Here is a 26,911-nt window from a genome sequence, read left to right on the forward strand (position 1 = left end):
AGGGGCCCTCACAATTGATGTCATGTAAACAGGTGCATTAAAATATATTTACCTAAAAATATATTGTGTCAAAAATCATATTTTCACTCTGCATAAAATGATACATATAGGCTAAAAGCTCTGCCATTTACGGAGGAAGCGAGGACAACCACCACTCATCGGTCAGTTGTTTACCATCCCAGCCTGAACACAGCTTTGGTATTTACAGATGTTGCTGCATTACTCATTTTTTCCCCCATATGTAATTTTACTAAACCTAATATTGAACATTTTACATGTTATTTAAATTTCACAAATGTTTTTTGTAGGGTTGTGTTTGTATTGGTGAAAAATAAAAGCAAGTGGCTTGAAATTGTTGCAATAACCTTTTTTTTTATGATAGCTTTGTTTTCGGTAAACTATCACATTGGTTGTGTGCTTTAAAGGTAATTTTTCATATAGAACTAAAATGGAATTACCAACTGCTTAGCACAACTGAGGGATTCAAATGTTTCAAAATGATCCAAGGGGATAGTTAAGCTGTTCAACTTGCAACCCTCGCTGCTACAACAAACATATGATTATATGCCGCTAAAACAAGCCGCATATAATCATATGTTTGGATGCAATCAAGAGAGGAATAACCTGCTGAGCCAGTATAATTTCATGTCATACGGTGCTTTAAAAGTAATCATTAATCCACTTTTGTTATGTTTTCTTACCACTTTGTTTTTCAAAACCGCACAATATTACATCTTGATGCCAAAAGACCTGATCCCGGTAATAAAAACATCTAAAAGGTACTGATGTTTTGAAGCTGGAACATTCTTTTCTGTGTGAATAGAGAGGATGAACATTCTTTTATAAAAAAAATTACAAATATGATGTGTGTTTGTGTTTTTATTTAAGGTGTGAGTGTGCCTGTGTGCACACATATCTGCTGCTTGACAGCATTTCAAACCCTTCTTGTTGTGCCAAGGTCAGCTGAATAGGAGACAGAAAAGACTCTTTCACCAAAAGTTACAGTGCAGGGAAATATAAAGGTAAACGTGGATCTTGTAATGTTTCAAAATGTTTTTCTCAGCTCTGCCTCTTTTCAAAAACTCTGACTTCTGAGACATCTTTCCTGGCAGAGCATGACGGTCAGCCACACAAAGCTTTGTGCGATGCACAGCTTAGCAACACATTAGCCAAAGGCTATTGGTAAAATACATCAATGCATCTCCAGGGAAATGAAGCCATTAACCAGTGAACAGCTTTTAGACACCTATCATGTGTGCATATGCTGTGTGTATATGTGTGACCGAGTGAATGGAGGAAATGAGGGAGGAAGTGCCTGCATAAGAGGAGAGTGATAAATGAAGCAAAATCTACGCCTTGGTCAAGCAAAAACGGAACATTCCAATGTTCTTTATTTGTTTAATCTAAACAAAATGCTTGTATGCATTTTATGGATTTTTTCCAACAATATTAGAAACTCAACTGTATACCGGTACCTTAAATCTTTTATAATCCTTTTCATTTGTGACCCCTTTTGACCTTTTTGTGATTTTATGCTTTGATTTAAGCATGGAAGTCTATGGAAGAAAAACAGTCTCATTGGAATCTGCCTTTTTTTGTACTCCACTAAATTTTGTTAACACTGTATTTTAAATAATGATTTTTTTATCTGGTGAAAATTCAGCTGCAAACAATTCCCCTGCAAAAAAATTCTGCTGCAAAAAATCTGACTGTAAACGTGTTGACCTTTTGGTGAACTCAACCTAAAGCAATCTACACTCGATGGAGTCCAGCAGCTTCTAGCCAATGAAATTTGCTCATTTGGTAAGAAAATAAAAAGTTTACCGGCGGCCACTTCTTCCGGTTCAAACCAAGAGCCTTCGCAGACAGGGGTGCCGCACTAGCTGTGATGGGCTCAGTTATTTCACCCAGTCCGATTAGATGAAAAACTCTAATGGCTGTCTATTGGTAGCTACCTGGCGGCTTCTAATCAATCTATTTCGCAAGAAAAACTCATTCACTCAACTGTTGTGTCACGTGACCAAATGAGCAAATTTTATCGGCTAGAAGCTGCTAGACTGCATACAGTGTAGATTGCGTTGGCTCGAGTTCACCAAAAGGTTAACACATTTGCAGTTGAATTTTTTGCAGCTGAATTTTTACCTGCTAAAATTTCAGCGTAAAGAATTCAATGTATGAAAAAAATTCAGTGTTTAAAATTTGGTGTTAAAAAAATTCAATGTTTAAAATTCAGTGTCCAAAAAAAGGCAATTTCCAATGAAACTGTTTTTCTTCTGTAATTGTCTAGCTGTAAGGAGAACTTAATCAGTTTTCTTGTCAACTTTTGCCAATTTCCTGTTCCTGATAAGGAAAACATCCTGTAATGCTTAGGGTTGAGTTTAAAGAAGGAGACGATTGTAAAAATCTCACAACTACACTGGTACTGGGAATTCCTCAGTGTTGTCCTTTAATTAACACACTCTTCACCAACCTTACAAAGCCCGGTTGAACGGCTGCTATATTGTATAACATGAAAAAGGAGCAGAGTCCAAATAACCCGAAACATTACTAAGAAAAATAGGGAATTAAGATGTCTGTCAGAGTCCCTGTATTGCTCTGCATGACATGTCTCCCACCTCTCTACAGAGCAGCAATGGCGCATAGCAATACCAAAGTATCTTAAAGAGGTACTACACAATTACGACTGCTACAATCCCCACAGCATGATGCCACCCATGCTGTGTTTATATCCTTATTGTGTGTTCGGGGTAAATTATAGTGCTATTTTTTTTTATCACACATAGGCACAAAACGTTTTATTTTGCTCTTGTTTGACCCTAGTATTTTCTTCCATGTTTGCTGTTTTCTTTCCCTACATTGTCTTTGGCAAACTGCAAGATCAGAGTAATTATGAATTTATTTAAACAATATTTTTTCCTCTTTCTGTTTTTCATCAATAACAGATTTATAGAATTCACATTTTTCCCCAGAAAAGCTGTTAATTTCTAAAGCATCCACATAGATTCCATGGATCTCTTTACTGCTATATCCTTGTACAGTCTGTAAGTTCAGTTATACATCCATAACTCGGCTGGATGACTGCCGCCCCAAGCTTTCTATTTTCTGATGATAAGAATCAGAAATAATTGTACTGCCAAGAGGAATTTTGTGTTAAGTGAGCAGGGGGACAGACGTCGCCATGATAATTTTACCTCCAAAGTACCTCCAATGCATAGCGTTAACAGGAGCCATGGCAGACGGGATGGAGGGACACCTCACATAAACGTTTTCCTCAGAACTCTGATGAGTTCTTGTCGACGTAGATGAGGACGACTCCTCCATGTTTGTCACACTCTTCAATGACGTTGTGATAATCATCAATGACCCCAGGTTCAGCGGATTTCGAAACAGCTTCTTCCCCACCATCATCAGACAGCTGAACTGTTGAAAAAACTCTAAATCATGTCACAGACTCTGCATGAAAATGGCAAAACCAAACCAAAACACTGCATAATTGCACCCTATATAGTTAATGCTCTGAACTTCCATATCAGTGTGTTTTTTGCACCTTATCTTTTCCTCGCAAACTGTTTACGTCTGATCAGAGCTGCACTTTGAGAAATGGAAATATTCTGAAAGCTGAACAAAACGAAATTTAAAAGTTGTCTAAGTCTAATCTTACACACATGAGGATTATGCTTTGGTGGTAAGGTGCTACTCATAGACAAAACATAGAGTTGACATAGGCCTAAATATGTTGAATTGCTTATTATTAACTAGAAAGTATAAATTGTATAGGAACAATAAAAAAAGAGAAAAATTGTAAAACTTTTTGCTGAGAGAGAAAAATGTTGCAGATTAAAAAATAAATAAATAAAAGAAGGAAAGAAAGACGTGTTTTTTTTCATGCAATCTCAGTGGGGGACCCTGGGTGTTGTTTATGTGAAGCTATTTTTGTGGACTAGTCTGTGCCCAGGGTGGGGAGATGTACACGGTGCTTGATTCTGCAAAATTTTCCACATAAAATGCCAAAAAGTTAATAACAAAATGGGAATTAGGTCAAAATTGTGTAAAAAACAGTTTTAAGGCGCTTGTATATTGAATAAATATGGCAGATATAATTATTTCTGCAGAATGGATTTGACTAGGTATTTCTGTGATTATCCTGACACATAAATAACTGTGTTCGTCGTTTTGGTAGACAGTTTTGAACATATAATCAAAATGTGCAAATTTATGGCACTTAAACCCTGGAATAAGGAAATAAAATCCACCGCGGTACGTTAGGGCTGATTGATTGGTCGTAGACCTAAAAGGGTGGGCTTGTGCTCCTTTTCCTGTCAGCTATTGGTTGGTTTTGATGTGGGCGTGAATTGGAGCTTCTTATTGGAGAGATGAAGGAGTCGTCAAAACATTCTCCCATCTGATTGGTTAAGGCAGCGAGCGGGAACCGCTTACCCAGGATTCGAATTTTCAACTAGGATTTACTTTTTCAGTGGTGGAGTTCAGCTCGGTAGCTGCAGGGTTTAGGTTGTTCAAAACTTATTCATTTTCAGCCATTTTTACATTATTGTAATCACTGAACAGAGGAAGAATGGCTGACCCGTTGAAGGTAATTTTAAAAGTCAAAGTTTCTTCACTTGAAATTTAATTGCTAGCTTACTGTTTTTAACCATGGTACATCACCAGCCGTTAAAGTAGCGAGCTAGCATCCTGTGTTTTACGTCTTGGGTTTTGCTTTTCCTCGCAAACCGAAAAGCTGCAAACGCGAAACATGCAACGGAGTGGTTAAATATGCATTTTGTTGTTCCAGAGTAGCTCGCATCTCATTGGAAAAAATAAATAAATAAAGCATACGTGTGTTTAGCTAACGGTGCTTATTTTATGTCTGTTGGTTTGATTTGTTTTTAATTTTTCCTGCTGGTAGAATTTATCCCTGGTGAAATATTATAAAGTTGTCTTTCTGCACAGTCTGCTAACACTTAGGATGTGTTTCAGTCATTTACATTAAATCAGTGCTAAAGTTTTGCACCTCGATATCACAAAGAATTAAACCATTTTTTCTGTTGATTTTCTTACTACCTTTTCCAAATATATACTATCTACAAAGTTACCAGTAAAATTGCTAGTTATAAGTCACAGGTTATTTGTTAAATGCGTTTCTAATTTAAGTAAATATAACATTTTTGAATGAATAAGAGAGTTTTATTTTGTTAAAGAACTTTACAGTACAGTATTTTATTATATTTTAACTCCTCACTATTCTGTTATTCTTAAACATTTTTTCTATAATGTTTTTGCTCCTGTAAACACCCTAATTTCACCATTATGGAAAAAATAAAGGGATTTTTTTCTAATCTAAAGTTAAATGCTTTTTATATATTGTGTCATATTTACTGTATATGATTTAAATCACATTTAGTTTAATATTCACATCACCTAAATCCAGGTATCCATTTTTATTATTTTTACAATAAGAGCACATGAAGAATCCTCAAAGGATTCTTTAAAAAGTTACCATTTTAAAATCTACTGTCTTCATAAACTTCATACAAGACAGATTATTATCAACATTAACACGAATGTTGTGCTTGAAATGAAAAAAATCAAATGTTAAACTGTCCTGATTGGATTTCCTAATTAATGTTGACATCTAAACAACAACAAATTATGGAAAATGAGAGGTAAGAACCATGTGCTTTGATACTTAAATTAGAAAAATTATTCAGATTTATTTATTTATTTTGGTGATTTAAAATCTTCCTTCATTGAGGAACCTAAAGTATGTTTTTTACTGTCCATGAAAACCTAAACTAGGGAGAAATATGTTTTGGCCAGAAAAAATCTACATCCTTTATAAAATATTAGAGCCAAGATGTTCCTTATCAATCACAATAGTTTAAGGCCAGTTTTTGTAGATGGGACTTTTGTTTTTGTTTGAGGATTTCAGTGAATATAGATTCTTCATGATATGTTCTCTTTTCATATTGGATAATTTAATTGCCCTGCAGGCTGTTTTTGAAAACAAACCGGTGGAAAAGACAAAGAAGGATCCAAAGCGGTTGTCGGTCGAGAGGATCTACCAGAAGAAGACGCAGCTGGAGCACATTCTGCTCAGACCAGACACCTACATCGGCTCTGTGGAGCCTGTCAGTCAAGTAAGAAATTACTTTGAATTTTTTGTTATTTTTTTTATGCTTGAGACTTTTGTTGTGACTTCGGAGCTGCGGGAGGTTGATTGGCAGCACCTAGCAGAGTGCGTAAACATCCCTGTAATCACTAATCTGCATCTTTCCCATCAGCAAATGTGGGTGTATGATGAAGATGTGGGACTGAACTGCCGTGATGTGACATTTGTGCCCGGCCTGTATAAGATCTTTGATGAGATCCTCGGTTAGTAATTAGCATCCACGGTTTAAAGAGGAGTAACGTCAATCATCCTGTTGTTTTATTATTGAATTTGTTTTTCCTCTTTTAAAGTAAATGCAGCTGACAACAAACAGAGGGATAAGAGCATGTCCTGCATCCGAGTTAACATCGACGTGTGAGTAATCTCCCCCTTTATCAGTCACTTCTGCTTATAGCCAACCAAAGAAGTAGCTGCTTAAATAAACATGTCTTCATAGGGAGAACAACACCATCAGCGTGTGGAATAATGGGAAAGGAATCCCTGTGGTGCAGCACAAGGTGGAGAAGGTCTACGTTCCTGCCCTCATTTTTGGACAGCTCCTCACTTCTAGTAACTATGACGATGATCAGAAGAAAGTCACCGGTGAGTTTGATTGTTTGGCGTCCAGCATATTTGGGTTAAAAAAATAAATAAAACAGAAAGTAAGACGAAATTTTCCTTTTGTTTGTCTTGTAGGTGGCCGTAATGGGTACGGTGCAAAACTTTGCAATATCTTCAGCACAAAGTTCACTGTGGAGACGGCCTGTAAAGAGTCAAAGAAGGTTTTCAAGCAGGTGGGAAGACGATTCGTTCTGCTTGTCGGGTTCTTTATGTGAAGATCTGCTGTTTATCCGGTTCCTTGTTTTCTTGCAGAGTTGGTACGAAAACATGGGGAGAGCAGGAGAGTCCAACATTAAACCTTTTGAAGGAGAGGAGTACACGTGCATCACATTCAAGCCGGATCTGTCCAAGTTTAAGATGAGCATCCTGGACAAAGATACGGTCGCTCTGATGACCCGCAGAGCGTACGATATTGCTGGATCCACAAAGGGAGTCAAGGTGTTCTTCAACGGCAAGAGGCTGCCAGTAAGTTCCTGGTTTCCAGTCATTTTAGAAAAAATTCTTCAGTTTTTGACCTTTTTTATAAAAAATAAAAAAACTAGACTACGGTTGGTCATGTCTCCAGCCACGTTAACTGATATATAGTACCCCTTTCCCACTGGCTGTAAAACCAGGGAACAATGGGCTTTCAGTGGCAGTGGGAACAGCTCACTGACACGTGTCTAACCGTATCAAGCGATTCGGCCAGCGACCCGCGTTTATATCACCTCGGCGCTGATTGGCGAGCTGTGGGAACACCAGAGTCGAGTCGGCCCGCTTAATTATGTGACACCGTTGAACGGAACGTACGGACATCAACACACCTCATCAGTTGCATCTGATCTAACAAGCAGAAACGACTGTTTACATTTGATGAATATAGTAAAAACACTAAACTATCAAATAATGAAATAAAATCAACATTTCTATTTGCTGCTTAGGTTGGCCAGAATGATAAATAAATCAGATTTATTTTTCTTTTTTGGCCAATGCTTAATCTTTGCTGATGTGAAACCAAAGTACGTTAATGTTTATTTAAATTAGTGTACCTGTTTGTGAACAGCTGAAACAATTTTCTGATGGAATCAGATGATTTATGTTCGAAATTAGTAAAATAGACTCCATTATATTGTATAAAGCGTATAGTATCCAAAACTCTGAATCTTGGAGATAATCTTATTTATAGATGATGATTATAGGCAAATTATTACTTTTAGATTGTTAGATTTCAAGGAAACTTGAAATAACTATTTTCCATTGATTTTTAGAATGCTGTCAATTTTCCAATGGAATCAGATAATTTGCTATTAAAAAAGAAATAAACAGCATCTTCTATTAACTATTTAATGTACATGGAATCTAATTATGTCGTTTTAAGGACAGAAATACTAATTTTATGGGCAGATCTTATTTACTCGTTCAAACTTTAGACTATCGCGCTTATTTTAAAAAATTTGGACTTATTTGTAGGTTGTTTTTTGCAGTAGAAGAGTAATGAATTTGATTGAACAATTTTATTTTCTGTGAGGTTTGAATACCGGTAGGTAAAAATTTTTTAGAAACCTTAGCATGGGAATATTAAGCTTCCAGAAATGATCCCTTTTAATATATCAAAATTAGAATTTCCTTTAAAACTTTTACGTGATTACATCTTCTTTTTTCAATGTTGCATCTTGTTCTTCATTTAAACAGGGTTTCCAGGGTTTTCTCCATTCATTAAAAGTTATTAAATTATTATTTTTGAAATTAAAGCCTTAATTGGCATTAAAATTCATTAAATGTGATTATTGGGCATTTAAAATGCTTTATTAAAAAAAAGAAGTTTATAAAAACAATTTCATCAGGAACATCACAATATATTTGTGTGGAACTGCTTTTGGTTGATTGTAAAGCCGTATGTTTGGGAAACAAAAGCTAAAGAATGGGAAAATGCTAATGCTAACAATGCTAATGCTAACAAAAGTGGCTGGAAGACGAGGAATTTGGCTGCAGCCTGTCGATGAGTACTTGTTGATGGCATTTAAATTATTTCTAAAAGCATTAAATTGGAGGTAATCGTTCCTGTATAAACCCCGCTAAAGGAACTGTTTTAAAGTAGGCCCCATACATTGACTGATTTGGTTGGTTAATGTTTGTATTTTTGAACAACATGAAGGAATCCCAAACCTCGTCCCTCTGCTCCAGATTACAGGTTTCCGCAGCTATGTGGACATGTTTGTGAAGGACAAGGTGGATGAGCTGGGTGGTCCGCTCACTGTGGTCCATGAGGTGGTCAATGACCGCTGGGAGGTCTGCCTCACCATGAGTGAGAAAGGTTTCCAGCAAGTCAGCTTTGTCAACAGCATAGCTACAACAAAGGTAAACCTCATCTTTATAGCTGCATTCATCGTGTAGGAGAGATTCTACATGGCGGTTATAAGATCCCTCCTCATTTTATTCTTTATATTCCAGCTTTTGTTTTATATAATCAGTCATTTTTTACTTTTCTTCATTAAGCATCTAAAAAGCTGCTTCAGGCTGAACTAGTGATCTGTCTTTTGGCAGCAAAGTACATGTTTGGCTGCTCTCCAGCTCGCTGTGTCACTCTGATTAAGATTGAACACTTATTCTGTTAATGAGATTTTATGATGTTTGTTTGGAATCTCAGGGAGGCAGACACGTCGACTATGTGGCAGACCAGGTGGTCGGAAAGCTCATTGAAGTGGTGAAGAAGAAGAACAAAGCCGGTGTAACGGTCAAACCTTTCCAGGTATATTTAGCAGGGATTATAAATGGGGATTTTACTGGTTTTCTACCCTTTTGGGAGCTAACTGCCTACACATCCTTTACTTTATAGGTGAAAAACCACATGTGGCTGTTTGTCAACTGCCTGATTGAGAACCCCACCTTTGACTCTCAGACTAAAGAGAACATGACCCTGCAGCAGAAGAGCTTCGGCTCCACTTGTCCTCTCAGTGACAAGTTCATTAAACAGGTTCTGATTGATTGGGATTGTTCAGGAATAGATTGGCTACGCTGTGACCAGTTCTCTCTAAAGGCTCCTTGTCTTCTGCTGCTTTTAGGCCACAGGTTGTGGGATTGTTGAAAGCATCATGAACTGGGTGAAGTTCAAAGCTCAGTCTCAGCTCAACAAGAAATGCTCAGCGGTGAAGCATACAAAAATCAAAGGAGTGCCAAAACTGGACGATGCCAACGATGCAGGTAACGTGTTCCTCTCGTCTTTTGCTTTTCCAAGAAAATAAAAAAATAAGCCGCCAGGCTGTTAAACACCTGTTCTGACAGGTGGGAAGAACTCCATCGGCTGCACGCTGATCCTCACTGAGGGAGATTCGGCCAAGACGCTGGCCGTGTCTGGGCTGGGAGTGGTCGGGAGGGACCGCTACGGTGTGTTCCCGCTCAGAGGAAAGATGCTCAACGTTCGGGAGGCCTCTCACAAACAGGTAACAAACGTATCAGTCCCTCTGTGGAGGTCGGCATTGGTTTGGTAACCAGCACTATGATGACTCATGTTCTTCGTCCTCAGATCATGGAAAACGCCGAAATCAACAATATAATCAAGATCCTCGGCCTCCAGTACAAGAAAAACTACAGCGACCCAGAATCCCTGAAGAGTCTGCGTTACGGCAAGATCATGATCATGACAGATCAGGTGATTTGACTTTGTGTTAATCTGTTTACTGGTTTCCTGTGGTCTGTAAAAACACTAAACTAAAAGAAAACACATGTTGGATTATTGTTACAAAATACATTGTAAACCAACTTTCATCAGGACTTTTGAGTATTTTTCAAGTTTCCACATTTTTTAATGATGTGATTGTGTTTGTTATTCTGACAGGATCAGGACGGATCCCACATTAAGGGCCTGCTGATCAACTTCATCCATCACAACTGGCCATCGCTGCTTCGCCACAATTTCCTGGAGGAGTTCATTACGCCCATCATCAAAGTAGATGCTTCAAATAACTCTTTTCCGGTTTCACTTATTTCAATCTGATTAACTGGCAGCTTCAGCACTGTTTTATGTCACTACAACCAGTAGTGTTGAATAAGGATTTCCAGCAGGCAAACCAATGTAGAGACAGCACTGCCACCTAGTGGCAAAACCCCTGTTACTGTCTTTTTTTATCAGACAATTTTTTACCATGAAAGAAATAAATGCAGTGAGACTGTCCTTTTCCTTCTTTAGGCCTCTAACAAGAAAACCCAGCTGTCCTTCTACAGCATCCCTGAGTTCAATGCGTGGAAGGAGACCCAGCCTAACCACAAATCCTGGAAAATCAAATACTACAAAGGTTTGTTCCAAACCCCTGTGTGGTAGTAGAACACAGACAAGTAAGCAGAGAAGTTACTGTCCACAGTACCGTTACTGTCCTTTTAGTCCTCAGCTCATTGCCGTAACTTCTCCTTTCTTCCCCCAGGTTTGGGAACTAGCACGTCACAGGAAGCCAAGGAGTACTTCTCTGATATGCACAGACACCGCATCCCGTTCAAATACTCCGGCCCTGAAGATGACGAAGCTATCACCCTCGTGAGATTCTCCTTATCCAGTTGGACCTAGGGCTGGGCGATATGAAAAAAATCTAATATCACAATATATTTGGGCTATATCACGATACTCTATATATATATATTAAGAAATGTTTAAATTACCTTTAAAAACAGTAGAGTGCACTGATATACTCGTTCAAACTTTTGGTTTCAAATTTAATTTCTTTTAATTTTGACCAGCTCAAAGCTGTTCACTAATAATTTTGCCACATGATGTCTTTGGGTGTCAGTATTAGACCTTTAACAAGATCCCAGCAACAAAACAGGAAACAAAGCAAAATGCAGTACTAAATAAAATACAAAATGAAAAAGGCTCTTTTGGTGCATTATAAAAAAAAAAAAAATTTAAAGAGAAATTTACCAAAAAAATAAATAAAAATTAGAGCCTTATCAGAGCATCTCCAAACTATTAGTACTTTAGATGCTCGGAATTTTAAAGAAGCACAAAAGGTTCTAAATTTGAAAACATTGCTAAGTTTAAAGAACGCCTGCAAAACCTCTGAAGAACACATTACAGGTATCAGAGCATCTAAAACATTTAAATAAAGTAATAAATAGCGAATGTGATTTCCCTCAATCTCTTTCTCTCCTATGGGATCCCTTTTTCAAATGACAGCATCGGCTCCACAGCTGATTTATTTGATGTTTTAATTGGTGTGCGGGGAGACGCTGACATGCAGGGTTTACATAATTCTTCATTTTGCAGCGGATTATTTTTTTAAGTGCTGGAAGACATTTGTACTGCTACCTTTTGCAGCAATGGTTTTTGGTGAAATCCAAACCGCTGCTGTATATTACTTAGCTGAAAGACCTGTTGCTGCCATAATTTGTTTGCCGGTTGCTGTAGTGTGCATGCGTGCTGTGTAGAAAATAATCCTGTTTGGGGGAGGGGTTTATGATGCATTCAAAGCATGTGGGGAAAAATAAAACTCAGTCAAATAGATGCAGACGTCTTGATGTTGTCATGCGAATTTGTACTTGCTGCGATAGTCATTTTAACAATCGTGCCTGGGAAAAATCGAGATACATCGAGTATATTAGATATATCGCCCACTCCTAGTTGGACCTCATATAAGACGTGTAGTATTTAGTGTGCTTTATATTGAATGTATTGTCTTTAACCATTAGGCCTTTAGCAAGAAGAAAGTGGACGAGAGGAAGGAGTGGCTTACAAACTTCATGATCAACAGGCGGCAGCGTAGGGAACACAACCTCCCAGAGGTGAGCTCCTAATAAAGGCTGATCGCGCCGTGTTGCTGCCGTTCTCAGTCACAGCATGTTTACATTGTTTCCAGGATTACCTGTACGGTCAAGCAACCAAGTCCTTGTCCTACAACGACTTTGTCAACAAGGAACTCGTGCTTTTCTCCAACTCTGACAATGAGCGGTCCATTCCTTGCTTAGTGGACGGTCAGTAGAAATGCTTTCAGACTCCAGAGTGTGGCGCTGTGCCACCATCAGTGGAAACCCTGTGTCTACAGTCTGGTCTGACATGTTGGTGTGCCGCTTGTTCCAGGTTTGAAGCCAGGACAGAGGAAGGTGCTGTACTGCTGCTTTAAGAGGAACGATAAGCGGGAGGTGAAGGTCGCCCAGCTGGCTGGATCAGTGGCTGAGATGTCTGCGTACCACCATGGCGAGGTGGGATGAGCTCCAGCAGTTAAAGTGTTTCAGAATTTTATTTTTCCTTCTTGTGTTAAAATCTGTTGAATTGAATTAAAGGTTCATTAAATCAAGACTCTTCTTATTTTTCAGGTGTCTCTGATGATGACCATCGTCGGTTTAGCTCAGAACTTTGTGGGAAGCAACAACATGAACCTGCTGCAGCCTCTGGGGCAGTTTGGAACCAGACTGCACGGTGGAAAGGACTCAGCCAGTCCTCGATACATCTTCACCATGCTCAGGTCACTACCAGCTTTTATCAGCAAGGCCTCCCAGCCATGATTTCCAACCAGTCGCTAACTTCTGGACAATTTTTTTTATGTTTTTAGCCCTTTGGCGCGCCTCGTTTTCCCACCAGTGGACGACAACCTGCTCAAGTACAACTATGACGACAATCAGCGCGTAGAGCCTGAGTGGTACATTCCCATCATCCCCACCGTGCTGGTGAACGGCTCTGAAGGTATCGGGACCGGCTGGGCCAGCAAGATCCCAAACTATGACATCCGTGAGATCATCAGCAACCTCCACAGGATGCTCAACGGCCAGGAGCCTCTGCCCATGGTGAGGACCATAGAAATGAATATAAGAGTAGAACCCGCATTGACTGTAGCGGTGCAGAAATTACGGGCGCCATCGTGGGGAGGTCGACTTGCTCCACAAACCTGCTGGTTTAAGCAGAACAGAAGGAGGATGCCTTAACACTGCGGTATATTTTAGTTTGAATCGAAGTATTGTTGACATCAGGGCTCGAGGTATTGCTTTGAGAAGGAATCAGAGCTTTTTAAGACATTACTGAAGAAATGGCATATTCACACTACATATATTGATATATAGAGAGAATGGAATAGTCCGGCAGTGAGTAAATAGTGGTGCACAGCAGCAAAATATTATAGCAAAAGTGGTCACACAAATCTGGACCTTAAAAAGTATAAAAATAACAGAATAAGTGACAGTTGAAAAAAACAGCATAAAGAAATTAAATACTGTACTGAAAAGTGTTTTTACAAAAATATTGTGCATTTAAAGCTCATCCGTATTCGGCTGTGGACATTTTACAGTATATTTATGTAAATATAGTCAGATATACATATCGAGAGAGGTGTATGTGTGTGTATATATATATATATATATATATATATATATATAAGTGGCTGTGCTTTGCAACATACATCTGATCAGAATATTTTATTACTGTTAACCCTACTAAGAATATTTAAATGCACTGAAGCATTTGTTTTTTTTTTTTTTTAGCAAAAAAAGAAAAAACAAAAGATGAAATTTAGTTAAATATTCAGCGAGTTAAATAGATTCTGTGCCTGCTCCACACATTACACTGAGTGGTGCTGTCGACCGCCCCAAGATGGCGCCACCAAGTCATGTTGGGGCTCATAGGCGAAAGCGTTCAATGCGGGTCTACTTGTATATTAAATCTATGGGGAGGACAGCTGGGTGTCAGAAATGTCCTACCCCAAGGAGAAACGGGTGATCATTTTTTTTTCTTCCATAGCTTCCAAACTACAAGAACTTCAGAGGCACGATTGAGCAGGTGATGGATAATCAGTACATGAACAGTGGAGAGGTGTCCATCCTCGACTCCACCACCATCGAGATCTCAGAGTTGCCGGTTAAAAGCTGGACTCAGGTGAGTCTTTCTTCCAAGGGAATGTGTCAAACATGCAGCAGGTTGCTTGACTTTACAAATATGTGATATTTAAAATTTCTAAAACCTGATAAATCTAAAAAATAAAAACACTTTATTTTTCTTTTTAACATGATGATAAATTTCTTTTCATGATTATTATTTAGATGTAAATTAGGATTTATGGTTTAAAAGCTCCAAAAGTGTGTTGTTAAATTAAAAAACAGATGGCTTACCATAAACAGATTCTAAATCCTGAGAACATGGAGTTCAGCTTTATTCTTTGTGTCACGTTAGGCGTACAAGGAGAATGTTCTGGAGCCGATGCTGAACGGGACAGAAAAAGCTCCTCCTCTGATCACTGACTACAAGGATTATCACACCGATACCACGGTCCGCTTCGTGGTCAAGATGACCGAGGAGAAGCTGAGGGAGGCTGAGGCCGCCGGCCTCCATAAAGTCTTCAAGCTGCAGAGCTCCCTCACCTGCAACTCCATGGTAACGGCTGCAGCTCTGGCTCACATGCACAGCAACCGTTATGTGTTACTATCGGGTCATTAAAGGTTTGTTTTCTCCATTTTTAGGTTCTGTTTGACCACGTCGGCAGCTTGAAGAAGTACGAGTCTGTCCAGGATATCCTGAAGGACTTTTTTGAGTTGAGGATGAAGTACTACGTTCTGAGGAAGGACTGGCTGGTCGGCATGCTGGGAGCAGAAAGCTCCAAACTCTCCAACCAGGCCCGCTTCATCTTGGAGAAGATTCAGGGAACCTTGGTCATCGGTACAGGGCTGCTTTTCATTTAAAACATTTGCAAAAATGGCAAAATTGATATGGACATGCAGGAATATATTTGATACTTCCTTTAATGCTGTATGGATAAAAATTATCATAAAAAACTACTTCAATCTGAACATGGAAACAGAAACACAGAATTACAGAAATAACCCAGATTTAACATTTTCAGGTTGTCTGAGGTTTTTATTATATTAATGCTTAAACGATAAAGAATCTGAATGTAGCAGCAAAATCAGCACATTTGCTACCAGTGTGATGCCAAATTAGACTGTTACCAGATACAACGTCTTCCATGTTCATTTTAAGGCTATCAATATTCGCATCATGTCGCTGCTGTTTGACAGAAAAGATTCATCTGTGAAAAACATAACTTTTAGGAAATAAAAGACAAACCCAGCCTTTAGTGGGATTTACATTCTAAATGTAGCAGTGAGAGAGCAGAGAGTTGCCAAGTGGATCCGTTCGAGAAAAGCAAATGACTAAAAACATGCAGGATATTTTTCCTATTTGTTTCTCATATTCAGTCAAATATTCAATTCAGTTTATTTCCATAGCGCCATTTCACAACACGTCATCTCAATCATTTTACAGTTCATCAGATCATCCAGTCAAACTGATTCAACGTTTACTAAGGAAAACCAGCTGATTGCATCGACTCATTGACTTGAATGCAATCTAATGAACATTTTACTTGTATTTATGATCAGTAAAAATATTCATTTTAACTAGCATACTAAGTTGATTAACTTTGCTCTAAACCAAGAGTTCTCAAAGTAGGGACTGCAAATTTTCATTGTGGTGTGATCACCGAGGTTAATGGAGGATCAAAATCTATCAGGAAATGCACAGATGGAACTATCCCTCAAAATAAGAACCTTTATTTATATTAATAAATGCGACATGAAAAAAATACATTTAAAATGATTGATTTCATTTAAAATATATATGCATGTTAAAATGCACAGAAAGCCTTCTCTGTATATTCATAGAGTGAAGGAACATATGGGGGAACCAGTCTGGTGTCTTTATGCAACGCAGGCTAAAATGTTCTGGAACTTGCTCCATATGGAATCAATTTGGTTCCATCATTGTTGTTCGCAAAGAACACGGTTTTCTAAATGGAAATTTGAACAAGTGAAAAAAAATTGTCCCCAAACTCTTGACCAATGGAAATGCTTCTTCACTCCTATGTCTCTGTCTGTCCCGCCCCCAGAAGTGGAGATATTGTGATCTTTGAACAGAATAATGTCAGTACTGCTTAAAGGGAAACACCACTTTTTTTTTCATTTGGCCCTTGATTTTACGTTATTACATCATGTTTTACTCACTCATATGGGTCTTGTGTCATTTGGAGCTGTTCTGAAGATATTCCGAAGATATTCCGATGTCTGTGGGACAGTGATTCGCCTACATGTTATGAATATGGCGTACCATAAATGATAAACTATGAACAGTTTAGTTTGTGCCTTCAACTCGTTGTCCATAGGAAGACGTTACTTGGATATAACCTAACGGAATATCTTCAGAACGGCTCCAAATGACACAAAACTCATATGGGTGAGTAAGAACATGATGTAATAACGTAAAATCAAGGGCCCAATGTAGGAAAAAAGAAAAAAAAACAGTGTTCCCCTTTAACATAGAAGAAGAGACTTAAAATATAACATCTGCAAAAACAGCAACGTCACACTTAAAATCTTTTCTGATTAAGAAGTTTTTTAAAGTTTAATTTTTGTTGATTTTACTCTGTACATTCTAAAGAATGAAAAACGTATATCTTCTAGAAAACAAACCTAAAAAGGAGCTGATCCGCATGCTTCAGCAGATGGGCTACGACTCGGACCCTGTCAAAGCTTGGAAACAGGCTCAAGAAAAGGTGCGGCTCTTTTAAAAAAAAGTTTTATTAAAGATTTTACTGAACCAATGCAACAGCCAGCCAATGAACCATCATATGTGTTGGGTTGTTTTTCTAGAATGAAGAGGAGCTGGGAGATGAAGAGGAAGAGGGAGAAGAAAAAGAGGACAACAGTGGACCCGACTACAACTACCTGCTGAGCATGCCCATGTGGTTCCTGACCAAAGAGAAGAAGGAGGAGCTGTGCAAGCAGAGGGATGCTAAGGTGGTTAAGGATTCAACCTCTGCGCCATAGAATCTGATGACTGTATTGGTCGGTTGAGTGACGTTTTGTTTCTCTCCAACCCAGATGACTGAGCTGAACACTCTGAAGAAAAAGACCCCATCAGACCTTTGGAAGGAGGACCTGGCTGCCTTCTCTGAGGAACTGGAGGTACCGTCTCTTTATGATCAATGTTTCACATCAAAGTTATTAATAAACCCTGCTGTCATCTTGTCAAGCTCTTGGTGTTTTAGTGTTAAATCCGGTTCCGTTTATGTGCTTAGCGTTTGGAGGCAAGCGAAAAGGAGAACGCAGCGGCCCCCGTGAAGAAAACTGGAAAGGGCAAGGCTCTGAAGGTGAAGCAGGAGACGCTGCCCACACCGCAGGGCCGCCGGGTCGTTCCCCGCGTCACCAGCACCATGAAAGCTGAAGCCACCAGGAAGGCTGATCTGAAGAAAGGAGAGGGCAAGAGAGGCAGGAAGGTCAAGGTAAAACACTTTCATCTGCTACCAAAAAACACTGGACTCCACTGAGTTACTCCAGCCGCTGAACAGATTTGCTCTTCTTTGTTACAGAATGAAGATGTGGTGATGAAGATGGAGTTTGAGGATGCAGAGAACATTGAACCAATTGAGGAAATGGGTTTGGTTTCACGGCTGGCTAAGAAAACCAAACCAGAGCCCAAAGAGAAAGGTGAGGATGTTTCATTAAATCTCCTCTGGTGTAGCAGCAGTGGGAGGGAAACGCTCCTTTCAGACACCTTAAGCCCACCATACACTGTGCCATTTTCTAGTCATGCGAGAATCTTTCGATCGGGCTGACTTTCAGCCTGATCGTGAGTCGTGTAGTGTACAATGGGTTACGAGGGGCAATCGTACTCAATCTCCCTGCGGAGCTGAGTAAATTGTGAGCTGTGAGCTCACACTGTACGACTAAACCCTCCGCTTTCACGTACAGTGAGCAGCAGCTGCTTGTAACGATTGAAAAACATCGCAAAGTGTATGCCCGGCTTTAGCAGCACGATCTCAGCTGATCAACCTGTATGACCTGAGAGGACAAAATGGGATGAGAAAAGTCTTTTAAAAAGATGATTTAATGGTAAATAACCTGGTTTAAGAGATTTAAATTACCTGCAATGATCCAGAAACCTGTTGATTGTTCAGCTAACGACCCCCTCTGTGAAGAAGCTGTTGGTTGATTTGCATATAAATCAGGAAGTTTGGGTCCAACTGATTCTCAGGTGTTGGATTCTCTAGTTTAGATGAGCATGTTAATGGAGGGAGTTTCATTCTAGCTATGTTGCAAAAAAAAGGCATTTTATGAAAAGAGAATAACCCATAAATGGAACTTCAAAAAAGGCTTTAAGAGTAACCTCACTGTTTTCTATTATTTTTATTTTATTTTTTTCCAAGCTTGAAAACGGAAGAATAAAAAAAGATTTTTACATCTATGAAAAAATAAATACAAAAAACAATTGGAAGAGAAATGAAAAGAAGACAAAAAAGAATCTGAAAAAAGATTTATTCTCAAATCCTTTTTTTATGTAAACATTTTTCTGTTTAATTTCTGTATTTTAGGTTTACAAAATGTTTCCTTTGTTCACAATAAGTGAACAAAATTCACTCAGTTGAATTTCACTGGTGGGAACAGAGACTCGTCTAAACGGAGGGGAAGGTTTCACTGGATTCTAAGGTTTTTGCATAACAACTAAGGAGGAGAATTGGAGGCTTACAGCCCGTCTGCCAGACAGAACGGCGCAGTAATTAAACTGGTATCTCCACACTTCCTGTTTGTTCTTAATTAGGACCACAGATCAGCATCAGGGCAGCGGAAATATCTGTTAAATCTGCTGAGTCAGAATCATGACAAAGGATCTAAAGCTGGATAGAAAAAGGCTCGCTGTGAATTTGTCTAAATGGGGCGTTCAGGAAGAAAACTAAATGTTTTGGCTTTGGAATCCTAAACCCACTGAGGAGTTGCGCAACGTCTCCCTGCATGTCTCTGAGTTCAGCCTAAGATGTAAACATTTACTTATTCTATTGACCGGGTATTAAAGAACCACATTTCATTAAACTGTAAAATAAAAATTCCCCAGCCATTTCAAAGTCTGGAAAACAGACCACTCTGCAGTTCAAGCCTGCTGCCAAGAAGCAGAAGAAGAACCCGTGGTCAGATGAGGACTCTGAAGGCTTTTCAGGGAGCGATGTGGAGGAAGAGGAAGTGAGCGCCCCCCGGGAGCGGGTCGTTCGCAAAACCAAAGGTACCGATGTTTTAAGGCTTCAAGCAGGTTTCCTTGGACTGACTTCAGGCGGTTCTGAGTTCCCACTGTCACATGTTCTGCCTTTTTATCTGAAATACATCTGCAAATGAGTTCCTCTCTAAACCGACCCCTCTGTTATGTAACCCCTAAGCTGCGGTGAAGTACAGCCTGTCAGACAGTGAAGATGAGTTTGATGACTTTGAAAAAAAGAGCTCTGGAAAGAGGAAAGCCGTCGTCAGCGATGATGATGCAAGCTTTGCCCCAGAGCCGAGTGTTGCTTCAGAGAGCGATGTCAACTCACCACCCCCACCTCCCAAAGCTCCAGAACCCACGTATGTATGAGGAAACCGTTAGAACCACTAACTAAAGAAAGAGCTTTCCCACTCATCATCTTATCCCTGCATCCCTTTAGGAAGAAGGTGTTAAAAAAAACAACAGTTAAAAAAACTGAAACCAAGTCATCTAGTGAGTATTTTCCAGATTTTTCCTTCCTTTTTTTTACTGAATATGTTGATATTAATGATCTTTTTTCTTTACAGCTTCGTCCGACGATCCGGCGCCTGCATCCGCCCGTCCCGCTCAAAGTAAACCCAAAGCGGCGGCCCCCAAAAAAGCTGCTCCAGCCAAGAAAGCAGCCGCTGCCAACAAGAAGGCAGCAGGTATCCCATCGCTAATGAAACACTATGCAGGGAATGTTATCAGTTATCAGTATTGTTGCAAACAAAGAACACTTTTTTAAAGGAAATTTTAACATTTTAAAGAAAAAAGGGTTTCAGAGTAACTTTGCTTTTTTCTCAGATTTAAATCATCATCATCAGAGATTTCAGAGTTTATATACGGTTTATATCATTCCCAACCGCTAACCCCAAAGAATTTTTCTGATAAACTCAGTAAATCATCTAAATCAGTTTGGTTATACAGCAACAACAACAACAAAAAAAAAAGCTCATGGTGCCTTTTACAAGTTATTTATAAGAACAACCAAAATACAAAGAATTATTTCAGACTTTTATTTTCAAGCTTTTTAGCTTTGCGATGCAATAAAAGCCACGTTTTTGTAGAAAAGTTTACTTAAATGTATTTAATTCCGAATAGGCCTAATTGAATTTAATGTTAGGAAAAAGAAAGAAATAAATAATTAATCATAAGTTTTATACCATAATTAATTGATCTCTGAAGCAGAAATAAAAACTCCTAGATGGTTTTGTTTTTATATTTAGCTGAAGTTTAAACGTTGAGTGACTAAAAAAGGTAAAAAAACAATAGATGTTTTAACTACATTTCAAATGCTGATTCGCAAAAAGGGTTAGCAGCTTTAAGCAGGGCTAACACTGTACTATATTTGTTTGGTTTTTCGGGCCGATTCTCCAGAATTTTTCTCTCACGACTTCCAGCCTGATCGCAAGGTCGGGGGAAAAAATCAAACGTGCTTGAAATTCAGTCGGCCATTGTAATGTGGTCATGGGAAAAACGCTCAGTGCGCAAACAAGGATTCTTCTTCTTCCTCTCAGATGAAAGCAGAAGCATGGCAGGGGTGCAATGAGTGAAATGGAGTTTCTTTTGTAAAATTGACAACCAAAGTAGTCATGTTTACTCAGCCATGTCTTTGTCCAAATACATCATCGCCTAGGGCTTTCAGCACAAATTGCCAAGGCAGCACATTTCACTCTATTGAGCTTCATATTCCTTCCTGATAGATGAGTCCGAGTAGCTCCATCTCACTGCTGAGCTGAGTCAGACGTGTTTTTTTTTTTTTAGACATACACTGTTGAAAAAAACGCAACAGAGCGTCGGGCCGCACAGTGTAAGAACATACTGTCTGCTGTGAAACCCTGCGGTTTCGTTGTACACTGAGCTGTAGCTGCGTGCATTGAAAAAATCGTACAGTAAAATGTAACCAAGTTATTTTAACACTTTTTTTTTTTTCTAAATTTGCACTTTGATTTCGACCATGCTAATTTGACAATGGTTCCTATTGTAGCTGCTGGGAATCTGGCAACTCGCCTTTCCATGAAATTGGTCAATTCGACGCCCTAAGATGGACATAATTCATATTTATTGTGTGCACAAAAGATGTTAATATTAAAGTCAACACATACGATTTATAATTTACTGTTATTTTTGGTGTTTCTAATTATTTTCATACCTAAATGTAGCATAACTCCAGGTGCAATGTTGAAATTAATAATCTAAATGAAGAAAGATATTTTACAACTGTGTATAAATTCTGGGATTAGGGTGATAAATGTGTTTACTTACAACCAAACTAATTGTAAAGTAGAGAGAAAATGCTTTGACATAAACATTACAGTTCAACCTTTGTCTTTCATCCCCCTGCACCTAAAATATGCAGTTCTATAATTTACCATAGGACTGTTGAAGCGACTTCATCATTGCTTTGATTTATTGAACCTCTAATGAACTGTTTCTACTTGGTGTTTTTCTTTTTTCCAGATGAGAGGCAGCCTTCAATCCTGGATGCTCTCTCCAAGTCTAAACCTTCATCCAAGCCCGTGGCCAAAAAGGTCCCCAAGTTGGACTCCAGTGATTCAGAAGAGGAGAGGAACGTTCCAGCAAAAAAGACCGTTTCAAAACGCAAACAGGAGCTCAGCGACGAGTCGGACAGCAGCTCAGACGACCTCATGTCACGGCTTAAGGCTAAATCATACGGTGCTGGAAAGGTCAGTCTGTCCTAAACTCTCTACCCACAGGCTTTGATTTTGACTTTGAACGTTATTTTTTATTTTTGCTGAAATTCACAAACCAAACATTTATTTTGTAGAAAACCAAGAGGTGTATCGAAGATGATAGCTTCCAGTTGTCAGACCAAGAGGAAGCAGCTACCGTTGCCGTGGCACCACGGGATAAACCCTCACGTGCTCGGAAACCCGTGACCTACAACCTTGACTCTGACTCTGATGAAGACTTTTAAACCGGGGTTTAGGATTTTGTAGTAAAAAAGATCCAGAAGTTTTAGTAAACCAGCATTTTTCCCCGTTCAATACAGCTTGCTTTTATTACCAGAATTTGCTTCTGCACAAAGCTTGATTAAAATGTAAAAAAAAATAACTTTAAACTTTTAAAAGGTTCTCTTATTGAAAGTTGTCCTTAACACGTTTTATATCAAAACTTGTGGTGTGTTTATGAACCAATGTGCTCTAGTATGTTGTTTTTGTCCTGTACATATTTCAGTGGTTGTGTTGAAAAATAAAGTTTCTTCTGAGTTAAACTCCTATGAGCAGTTTTCCTTTGTTCCGTTAATCTGGTTCCCAAAAGTCAGGCTTGTATGAAGGAAAGCATTTATAGAAACCTGTTTGAATGGAAAAGAGCCTCTGGGAATTATGACTATTTTCTAACCTAATAAAAAATTGTGGTAAAAAGTGTGCAGGAAGTGGCGGCCTAGTGGTTTGGGCATAGAGCTTTGAATTCTGAGTTCGAGCTCCACTAATAGACTGCCGTTCTGGCTCTCTGAGCAAAGACCCTTAACCTCCGATGGCGCCCCATGATGGCAGCCCACCGCTCCCCAAGGGGATGGGTTAAATGCAGAGTTACATTTCTCTAGTGTGAGATCAATAAAGTCAATTACTATTATTAAATAGAAGGATCACAATCCAGTAAAGGAAAAAAACTGATTTTGAGTTGGACATTTTACCTGACAAAATGTCCAGATTAACTAAACGGCACAAAAGTCCAAAAAGAGGTCAGTTTCCTGAATAGATCTCTCTACTTCAAATCTAGTCTCAAAACCTAAAAATATTTTTTTGAATAAATAGAAATTTTGAATTCATATCTTTAGTTCTCATGAATTCAAATCTGCTTAATTTTTCTGCTAAATCCAGTTTCATTACTATAACGGATTTTTGCTTACAGTTTAAACAATAGATGTCAACTCCTGACACTTAAAGGCTCTAATTGCTGTGTAGATGATTAAATTCACATTAAACCAATGGCGCACATTTATATCCAATTATTTATTTAAAATAAAACAACGCAGGTAAGTTGGGGCTAAAATGCCAGTTGGTACTAAATTGACACGTCATGGACTTTGCAGCAATCCTTCATCTTGATTAAACGTGGCAACAGGTCAGACTTGCTGTTCAGTTCAGTGCAAGTTTGTAATGTGAGCACCTGAGACAGACGGAGAAGAAATAGTTATTTGCACCAAATATTTTCATACCTACTCAGGCAAAAAAAATTTCATTAAATACAGTGCCCTGTGAAAGTATTCACCCCCCTTCAACTTTTCAATGTTTTGGCACATTTCAGGCTTCTTTATCAGTTTTGCTCATGAAGAGAGGGAAATATTTGCCTATTCTTCCTGCAAAACCAGCTCAGGTTCGTTGAGGTTGGATGGAGAGCATTTGTGAACAGCAGTTTTCAGATTCGAGATTAGATTCAGGTCTAGACTTTGACTTGGCCATTCTAAAACCTGAATATGTTTATTTGTAGATTGTTATGGATCATCATCTTGTCGGAAAATGAATCTCCGTCCCAGTCTCGGGTCTTTTTTGAACCCCAGAATGGTCCTGTATTTGGCTCCATCCAGCTTATAGTTAAGAGGTGCTCAGGCTTAGGCTGCTGGAGGACATAGGGGCCATATTTTTCATTCTATTTAATTCTATCTCTATTATCCCATCCTGTAGTATTTATTAGTTCAACCTCATACTTTATGTCCTCTCTGCTTTTTCTCATCATAGTAATTTCATCTGACCTAAAGTAGAAGTGGAATTCTACTGAGGGAATTCTCCCTTAAATATTTGGTTGGAACTGGATCTAACATATGTTAAAATGAGAAGGATTTGTCCCCTTGGAAGGAAGGCTGTAGCGCCCCGGGGGCCTTCTCACCGGTTCTTTTCCTGGGAGCAAGTTATTTACTACTCTTAACTCAAACTGGGTAAAACCATATAAAAAGGACTAAAAACAGGAGTAAAAAATGACAGTTTATTCCAGATCAGGTCGTTACAGGACAGAGAAAAATGCTTAGAGCTATGCACAGCTGTGGGCTCAAAAATCACGTCCGCGAGCGTCCGGCAAAGTTTTAAGCCCCGAACAACATCATTACCTGCTTCTTATAGCTCATGGGTCTATGTGTTGCATCATGTTGATGTTTAGCTGTCCGTATCAGAAACTGACACGCCATCCATGCCTTGAACTTCATGCAGCTTGCTTCTCTGCTTCAGGGTTACAGATAGCTATCCTCTATCAGACCGGCTTCAAGATATGCCCATATCCTGTGTATTCTTAAAGACACGAAGGCTGTCCTGATTAGATGACCTCCTTACACACCGTGACATCCACAATGTGAAGGAAGGCCTTCTGCTCTGTCTAATCTGACTAACAAAATAACAATGCACATGATGTATAAAGCATAAACCTAACACATACATTGCTCACTTTGACATATTAATTTAATGAAAACAGTCCAAACCTGGTTCAGATTCTTTTGTTACTTCACATGCTGCTTCACCTTAAAAGACATAAACCAATCATGTTTAGAGGGCTGCCGGTGACCCAGTTTTTAATAGATTCATTCTTAATTATAAAGAATCTCATATAATCTTTACTGCTAAGAGCAGGGGGAATGGACGATTCAAGAGAGCTACAATTCAGTTTATTCGAAATAATTCATATTTAACATCCTGTTTTCAATTTCATTGAACACAACACCAAAAAATATAAACTACAGAAATATAAAACCTACATTATTCATTAGTGAGGTTCTGATTGCCAGCTGTTACTATAATTATTTTTATGCCTTGTTATCCCCTTGTGATCAGGGAAACTTGTGCTTCAACATGAAACAAACTCTTCCTGCCATTAAGGAAGCGCTTTGAAACGCTCATCAAGAGTTGCCTTTCTTGGGTAAACATCATCCCTTGACTGGGACTCTTGATGCAGATTAGGGCGTAGAAGGAATTTCCTTCGAACTGTTACCACCCGCTCAATTAAGGATCAGGACAAATCTCATGCTCAAACCATTTGGAGAGACCAGCAGAGGACTAGACCGAGGGGTTTCGCTCTGTCTTGCTTTGCCTTTGGGTTCATTCCGGAAAGTTTTCAGGCAATCTGTCATGTTGAAACAAGTAGAGGAAAAAAATCAACAGGACGGACCTGTTTTTCTCATTCAGTGACTTGTAGGCGGCACTATATAAGATACCATCACTGGTAACTGCACCTTTGACAACAAGACAGTTGGATGTAAAGCAGTAGGTACATCACTTGTCTAAAAATATTCAGATCTGAGGAAGAATTTCATGGATATGTCACTTTTTTAGATCAACAGGAACTGTGAGTACTTATCAATGTCCTTATGGCTGCTAAATTAGTTACAAATTATCTTTTAGCACAATAGCAGTGGGATTTTGGCATTTCTGTAACAAATGTAAAACATTTATTTCACCTTAGAGCTAATTAAAACCATAAATTTGAATAAAGGCTAGCTTTAGTGCCTAACCCCTGTGGGATCTCCTGTTTTCTAATTTATGTTTTTGTTTTGGTTTCAGGTCAATTAACGATGACACAATGATGCCTGAAGTTACCTTTGAACCACAGTCTCGCTTTGAGTCTCATAGGGTATATTAATCTCCAATTAGGTTTTTTGTTAAACCAGAAACACTTTTGCTCTCCAAGGAACAGTGTTTTTTTCTTTACTAAGAGGCACCTGGCAGCTCTGTAACCATGGGTGAATGGGGTTTCCTCAGTGGCCTGATAGACACTCTCCAGGCCCACTCACCAATGCTTGGACGTTTCTGGCTCTTCCTCATGTTAGTGTTTCGGATAGTGATACTGGGAACTATTGCAAGCGACATGTTTGAAGATGAACAAGAAGAGTTTTCCTGCAACACTCTGCAGCCGGGCTGCAAGCAGGTGTGTTATGATATGGCTTTCCCCATCTCCCAGTACAGATTCTGGGTGTTTCACATCGTCCTGATAGCTACGCCATCCATGGTTTTCCTCATGTATGCCAGTCATCATCATAACAAAAAGGCCTCACGCCCTAAGACGAAAAAAAACAAAATTCAGAACATCATAGATGAGCGCCGCTTGAAGAGGCTGTACATCATAAACGTGGTCTTTCGACTCGCTGCTGAGGTGGGCTTCTTGGTGGGCCAGTGGTGGCAGTACGGCTTCAAGGTGGAAGCACA

General features: G+C 39.0%; 2 protein-coding genes across 2 annotated transcripts in view; both read left to right on the plus strand.

Annotated features, from left to right (window-relative positions):
* Positions 1-4,573: 4,573 nt before the first annotated feature.
* On the plus strand, positions 4,574-22,991 carry LOC107091052 (DNA topoisomerase 2-alpha-like). Its single transcript, XM_015384773.1, has 35 exons — positions 4,574-4,591; positions 5,991-6,137; positions 6,282-6,372; positions 6,460-6,523; positions 6,606-6,751; positions 6,845-6,942; positions 7,022-7,234; positions 8,933-9,106; positions 9,396-9,497; positions 9,585-9,722; positions 9,811-9,949; positions 10,031-10,188; positions 10,272-10,397; positions 10,584-10,694; positions 10,935-11,040; positions 11,167-11,276; positions 12,425-12,517; positions 12,592-12,706; positions 12,813-12,934; positions 13,049-13,197; positions 13,285-13,516; positions 14,463-14,597; positions 14,892-15,092; positions 15,179-15,374; positions 17,174-17,265; positions 17,363-17,509; positions 17,594-17,677; positions 17,791-17,994; positions 18,082-18,199; positions 19,602-19,766; positions 19,918-20,098; positions 20,179-20,231; positions 20,306-20,425; positions 22,221-22,447; positions 22,549-22,991. The coding sequence occupies exons 1-35, from the start codon at positions 4,574-4,576 to the stop codon at positions 22,696-22,698; spliced, it is 4,725 nt and encodes a 1,574-aa protein (XP_015240259.1). The 3' UTR covers positions 22,699-22,991.
* Positions 22,992-26,413: 3,422 nt separating this feature from the next.
* The window catches only part of gjd3 (gap junction protein delta 3), a 34,319-nt gene continuing 33,821 nt past the window's right edge, over positions 26,414-26,911 (plus strand). The window contains exon 1 of the mRNA XM_015384753.1: positions 26,414-26,900. Within this exon, the coding sequence (XP_015240239.1) occupies positions 26,445-26,900 (456 nt within the window). The 5' untranslated portion in view covers positions 26,414-26,444. The remainder of the gene's footprint in view (positions 26,901-26,911) is intronic.

The sequence above is a fragment of the Cyprinodon variegatus genome, unplaced genomic scaffold (assembly GCF_000732505.1).
Source record: "Cyprinodon variegatus isolate N-32 unplaced genomic scaffold, C_variegatus-1.0 Scaffold322, whole genome shotgun sequence".
In the NCBI taxonomy this organism is placed as follows: Eukaryota; Metazoa; Chordata; class Actinopteri; order Cyprinodontiformes; family Cyprinodontidae; genus Cyprinodon; species Cyprinodon variegatus.

Coding starts and splice junctions, on each gene's coding strand:
- LOC107091052 (XM_015384773.1), top strand. Junction 6,524..6,605: donor ATCCGAGTTAACATCGACGT/GTGAGTAATCTC, acceptor ATGTCTTCATAG/GGAGAACAACACCATCAGCG. Junction 17,678..17,790: donor CCTTCTCTGAGGAACTGGAG/GTACCGTCTCTT, acceptor TTATGTGCTTAG/CGTTTGGAGGCAAGCGAAAA.